This window comes from Notothenia rossii (assembly GCF_949606895.1).
Source record: "Notothenia rossii genome assembly, chromosome: 6".
NCBI classification, from domain to species: domain Eukaryota; kingdom Metazoa; phylum Chordata; class Actinopteri; order Perciformes; family Nototheniidae; genus Notothenia; species Notothenia rossii.
In genome coordinates, this window is record NC_136909.1 from 83966998 (window position 1) to 83974051 (window position 7054).

The 7054-nt window shown below is 39.7% G+C and overlaps 1 protein-coding gene across 1 annotated transcript; it reads left to right on the forward strand.

Annotated features, from left to right (window-relative positions):
• The first annotated feature begins 472 nt into the window (after nt 1-472).
• Nucleotides 473-6231, forward strand: crls1 (cardiolipin synthase 1). Its single transcript, XM_079690665.1, has 5 exons — nt 473-1044; nt 2469-2606; nt 5457-5586; nt 5842-5927; nt 6031-6231. Exons 1-5 carry the CDS (start codon nt 622-624, stop codon nt 6214-6216), a joined length of 963 nt encoding a protein of 320 aa, XP_079546791.1. The 5' UTR covers nt 473-621; the 3' UTR covers nt 6217-6231.
• The last annotated feature ends 823 nt before the right edge of the window (nt 6232-7054 follow it).

Consider the following 7054-nt stretch of genomic DNA (forward strand, 5'->3'; position numbering starts at 1 on the left):
AAAGCCAAGTCTGTCTTTATAGATTTCAAAATGAAGTGAAATTATTCGTTTTTCACCACCTGAGTTCACCTTTTGGACACTCTTTTTTAAATACAGCCATTTGTTTGTTGTGCTTCCTTGTTAATAGGATGAGATAAGATAAGAAGTACTTTATTGATACCAATTTGGGAAATATTGGTGTTGCATCAGCATAAAAAGACATACATATTAAAAGACTAGAAATAAACAAGAAAGTAGAAAAGATATGTGTTGAATTACAAATACAGTAACAAACTATAAATAAGTTATTATATATATAAGTATGTTAGGGATGGAATATTAAATAGTTCAATAAATAAATATTGACTTATTTATTAACAGGGAACCAAAAAAAACAATGTATTTGATATGGTGGCTTTTATTTGCGTATATAAATGTGACTTGTCTGAATCACAACATGATTTTCGAAATAAAAGCCTTGTTGACGAGACGACACTTTGCGACACCGTGTCAGTTTTACGGCAACATGGCGGCCTGCAGCCTGCAGCAGCGGAGGCTCTGACCGTCAGAGTCTGAAACTTCATCATGAACACCGGGACAGACCGCACGAGACCAACAGGTCGGTAACGGGGGGTTTTGAATATGATAACAATGTGTATCCGGGGGGTTTCCGCTCCGATGTGCCGAAACGTAGCTCATGTTCGCTGGCTTGTGTGTGCGCGGCGTGCGTATTCTTGTGGGTTCGAGCCTGCGTCATGGCGACACACACCTGTCACCGGCAGGCTGAAACCGTTGCCGGTGAGCTGCTTATGGCCCCTGGGGGTCTCTGACACTGGCATACTGCAGCAGGTGAACAACGCTTCACCGTGGCACGTGCAGGGGAAAAGGTTCGTGCACTGGGGAGGTCACGGGAGGTCGGTGGGCAGTTTCCGGTCTCTGCTGTCACCTGAAGCTCGCGGGCTCTGCAGCGGGAAGACCGAGGAGACACCGGGGCGAAAGGAGGAGGAGAACCGGGGGGAGGCCGGCCTGGTACCGGGAGATGGACTGTTCCAGTTTAAAGAGCTGGTGAGTGCAAGAGTCACCTGGAGGAATGTTAAGTGTGCAGAGATTAGGGTTGCCCAATAAAGAGAGTGTTATTGTGGCTTTGTAACAGTTCAAAGTGCCGGTGAGTACATTCCATGAGAACCCGAAGGAATATCCTGGTTTTATGCATGAATTTGTCATTAGAAGTTATCTGATCTTCACTAAAGTCACAAGTAGCCTATAGAGTATAGACCAACACAATGTGCTTAAGCTTATGACAGACAAACATGTATACTCTTTCATGTCTTTATTGAACATTTGAAGCACTCGTGGAAAAAGTGAACCCTTGGATTTAATAACTGTTAAAACCTCCTTTTGCAGTAATAACTTTGGTAGCTCCAGATCAGACCTGCACAATGTTCAGGAGGAGTGTTGGACCGTTCTTCATCACAGAACTCCTTCAGCTCAGCCATTTTCTCAGGATGTCTGGTGTGAACGACTCTCTTGAGTTCATTCCACAGCATCTCTATTGGATAAGGTCTGGACTCTGACTGATCCACTTTTAAAAGGCAGATTTTCTTTGTACTAACTAAGCCATATTTAGGGTGATTGTCCTTCTGCACCACCCAACCCCGGCTGAGCTTCAGCTTCAATGACATCATCCTGTAGGAAGTCATTTTAAACTTTGGAACAATAAGACTGTTAAACAACTGAACTGCTGACACACTTTCATAACATTCATCTGCTACTTAGTAATTATTCATCTATCTAATATATCATTCCAAATAACTTGTATATAGACTCGTATTGCACTATTCCACTTTTTTTTAAACTATTTTTCTTTTTGTATTACTTTTAATATAGTATATTTTAATATTGTCTGCTTGTCTGTATTATTGTGTTGCATTGTTGGAGTAGCCTTTGACCTAAGATTTTCAACGACATAATTACTCTGTAGCTATGTTAGTTTGACAATAAAGAACCTTGAATTCCTTCTTCTGATGATGATGATGATGATTATGGTTAAACAGCAGAGCAGCCCCACGTCCTGATTGGACACTGTTCGGGGAACTAGTTGCTATACTATATGCTCTGTATGTGAGGACTACTTTAATTCTTGCAATAAAATAAATGCATGTATCGTGATTTGAAACTCGAGCCGGTGACGACAGAGATTCTTTTAACACATACTTTGGAACAAATGTGACCATAAATGCAGGTTATCCCAAATAATTAATGTGTACTTTTTTTGCCATTTATACTTTTTTTATTGTATATTAGCTTGTTTCATTTTTATATTAATGTCTTAGCTTTTTCATGGCTGTTTTTTAAAGGACATTTGATAATGTAATTCTGCTGCAGAAAGGCTCTTAATGTTTTCCAAGCACTTTGAATTGCCTTGTGTTGAAAGCTGCTATATAAATAAACTTGCCTTAAGCACATGTTCAATCTGCTTTTCTCTGCAGTACGAGAACCCGTGGACGATCCCAAACTTCCTGTGTGTGTGTCGGATTATCCTCGCTCCCTTCCTGGGCTACCTGATCATCGAGCAGCACTTCCACCTGAGCCTCGCTCTGTTCACTCTGGCCGGAGCCACGGACCTGGTAACACTGACGCTTCCACTCAACAGCTTTATTTCCGTTAACTGTCAAGTGGGAACTACGTATTTTTTTTTTTGTGTTTCTCATATTTTCCTGCGGTTCTGTTATCATTGGCTGTGAATAAGAACATATGAAAGACAGACCATCTATTTCTATTTATTTATTTATTTTGAGAAAGGGACAGGTAATATAAGATTATTTTCTTCTCCCTGCTCCTTTTCGGGCATGGTGTGTTTATAGAGACATCTTTTTCAAACAATTATTATACATTAAGTTGTGCATACCATGAACGGAACAAATACAAATGAAATGAAACACATGTGGAGCAACTACAGATGTATTATCTAACGTGTGGAGATACAGACCTCTACACACACACACACACACACACACACACACAGATTTGAAAGATTCCAACTCAACTTTTGGACTTTTGACATATAGAAATATAAAAAATATATATATTTGTCTCCCGTTAGACGTTAGTGGTATTATTGTCAAGTAAATATTACCATAAAGTAAGATGTTCTTTCTAGATAAATAGTCCAAATTAAGATAGACACTTAACCTTTTATTACCCAGCTTTACTTTTCTATCTTGACATAAGATCATGAAACTAGCTACCTCACAAGACAGCCTACACACGCATGCTTATAACAAATATTTGATAATAATCAGGACATCCTAAATGTGATCAATAGATCAGAATTTTAATTAAGAAGTGACTAGGGCCAATTATCACTGTCAGAAGGGTGAACTTCAGTTAGCTGTAGTTAAACCTTTAGGTTGCTGCATTTGCTCCTTTTTAGACCTTTTTTTAAATGATGTATTCTACTATTTCAACAATTAGACCGTTTATACATCAAAAAACAAACAAACCTTGTAGAAGCTGGAGGGCAGAAAGCATCACTTATACAGAAGTAGCCCTCCTGTTAGTCATCCTGTTGCAGGATAAAGTAAAAAAAGATAATTCTGTCATTAAATACTTACACAGATGAACACAATTCTATATATACATACACATACAGTACACATATGCATACACCCATTTCCAGGGTGAACATCAAATAATAAGTAAAATAAATTCCTACAAGTCGATGTTCAGATAACATTTCTCATCCTATTTGTATATAAACTGATAATTAAGATAATTATCATAATAGTAATTATAGCAGAGGTGTGGACTCGAGTCACATGACTGGGACTCGAGTCACTAATTTGATGACTTTGGACTCGACTTGACAAAATCACAAAACACTTGCGACTCGACTTGAACACCAATGACTCGGGACTTGACTTGGACTTGAGCCTTCTGACTTGAGGTGACTTGGTAATTTAAGTCAGAAGTCTCCAACACGCCAATCGCGAGATGCCGCTAGAAGAGCAGACTCCCGTCGGGGAGAGCAGAATCTCCAGCCGCTTCTACTCTTGCTGAGAATCCTTGCAGGCAGGGGCGGGTCTTTATTTAGCTGGGCCACCATGCGGCCAATCATATGCGAGGACACACTAGGATCATACCATTATGTGAAAGAAGGGTGGGGGGCAGACGCTCCAAAGACAGCAGGTGTAGTAATACAGGCCTGCTACACAGAGCGACGGGGAGACGGATTTAAATGCAAGCGCGTTGGAAAAAGTCAAGAAATGAGCGAAAACCGAAAAAATTGTATTGGAGAAAGCAAAGCTGAGTGCAGGATTTTTAAAATGGAAATAACCTTCAGAGCAGGTGTTTTTGTTGGTAACCAATCAGGAATTATTGACAGAGGTGGGAGAAGTTTAGATCTTGTACTTGAGTAAAAGTATCAGAGTGTGGGAATACTCGGTTACAGTAACAAGTCCTGCATTCAAAATGTTACAAGTAAAAGTACAAAAGCATTAGCATCAAAATATAGTTAAAGTACCACCTGCAGAGGAATCTAGATTCAGGTGTTCTCTTCTCCTTCTGAATCAAACCGTCACGGTAGCCTTACTGATCCCTCGTAAAAAAGAAAGAAACACATTACTTTACCAGCAGAGAGAAAATGGATTATTAAATTATGAATGTGAATAAAGAGCAGTTTGATTATTAAGTATTATTCTGTTGGTCGATGTCATTACATTTGGTGAAAAGCACATAATGACTTGTTTATGACTCGTTTTGTCAAAGTTTAGGACTTGACTTGAACTTGCCCATCCTGACTTGAGACTTGACTCAGACTTGCAAAACAATGACTTGGTCCCACCTCTGCATTATAGTTGTGAGACTGACCGTTGAGCGGCCCGACCAAGCAAGGAGGCAGAGGCAGAACGTCCAAAAATATAACCCGACGACGACGTGGGCATTTATTAAAACATTACACACAGCCTCAATCCTGCTGCTGCTGTTTCACGTGAGCCCAGCCTGCAGCCACCACGATCTCTCTCACACACTACCACTCCAACAAGAAACAGCACTTAAATACACACACAGACTAACAAGGCACAGGTGAGGGGGAGCAATTAGACACAGGTGAGGGGGGAGGAGACAACACAGGGCACCAGGTGAACACAATTGGGTAATCAGTAGGAGGGAACGCAGAGACGACCGGAAGCAACAGACGAGATGGGGGCGAACACTTATACCAAATAAATACTACATCAATACATTATATAAACTTGTTCACGAGAGCTCTAGTAACGGCGTCTCGTCGTTACAATAGTATTTATTATTTTCATTATCATTAACTTTTTTATATCTATTTTTAAGTTAATCCAAAGACACAAGGACTGGATAAAGATTTTTTTTTTTTTAAACTAAACTTGAAGAGATATTTAAAAAAGAAAAGATTTCTGATTCTCATTTATTAAAATGTCTTCCTCTCTTCCTCCCTGCTTCAGTTGGACGGTTACATCGCCCGGACGTGGCCCTCTCAGAAGTCAGCGTTGGGCAGCGCTCTCGACCCATTGGCTGATAAGATTCTCGTCAGTTTTTTATACGTCAGTCTCACCTACGCTGATCTGATACCAGGTATTATACACTGTCTCCTTCTTATTATTTAATAATCATGTTATAATGATATATTATGTTATAATTCATTTTCTTTGATTCTTTTTATATCTATATTTAAATATTATCATGATTCTCACTCCTTAATTTCAGTGTTTAGTGGAAAGGTCAACGGCAGGGGAATAAAAAAGAAGCTGTATTTAAGTGTGTTTACTTCCATGTGTTTCATGTGGCAGTTCTAGAAAGTGCTTTATGAGATGATGTGTTCTGTTTCAGCTCCACTCACAGCTCTAGTGATTGCCAGAGACATCGGTCTGATAGCTGCCGTCTTCTGGGTTCGATACAAGACTGTACCTCCGCCGGTGAGACGCAAACAAACACACGATTTGACGAACAATATTTGGTGTAAAATCTACTAAAAGTAATAACAATTTTTTTAACTTTCTCTCTTTTTCTTTCCTCCAGGTGACCCTTAGCAAGTTTTTTAATCCCTGCTACACCACAGCACAGCTCAAGCCCACACTCTTCAGCAAGGTGACACACACACACACACACACACACACACACACACACACACACACACACACACACACACACACACACACACACACACACACACACACACACACACACACACACACTGAACTTTGAACATTTCTGTGCTAAAGTCAACAGTTAGCCATGTTGCCATCGTAAAATGTTTGTGGGATTATTATTTATTTAGTATTATGAATATATGATCTGGCTCTTCACAACCTGTGCATGTCGGCAGATGCAGAAATGTATGCTGCACATGTTAATATGTTGGCATGCCAACACTTGCATCTTGTTGAAGGACAAAGTAATCCTATTCGTCTCACATTCTAACTCTGATTTCCCAATAAACCCTCAAGTATTGACGCCTTCAAAACGGCCCTCAAGAGCCATCTGCTCACCAAGGCCTGTGGCCCCTAATCTATTTGTTGTTGTTGTTGTTTGTCTGACTGCTTGTCTGATTGCCTTTTGTGTTGTTATGTTTGTTTTGCCCGGTTCTTCCTCGTAAAGCGACCTTGGGTCCCATGAAAGGCACTATATAAATCTAAGCTATTATTATTATTATTATTATTAAGTATGGATATGCTTTTTATAAATAACCTTTTCATCTCAAACGTAACTATGATATCATATCCATATTGATGCTTTCTGAGTTGTTGGCATGTGGTGCACCTCCAGTATGAAGCATGCCACCACACAAGGAACCGTTAGAAAGAACATGTGCTTCAGCAGTTTAGTTTTTTACTCCAGTAGGTTACCATACCATACCATACCATACCATACCATACCATATATCATACCATACCATACCATACCATATACCATACCATACCATACCATATACCATACCATACCATACCATACCATATACCATACCATATATCATACCATACCATACCATACCATACCATATACCATACCATACCATACCATATACCATACCATACCATACCAT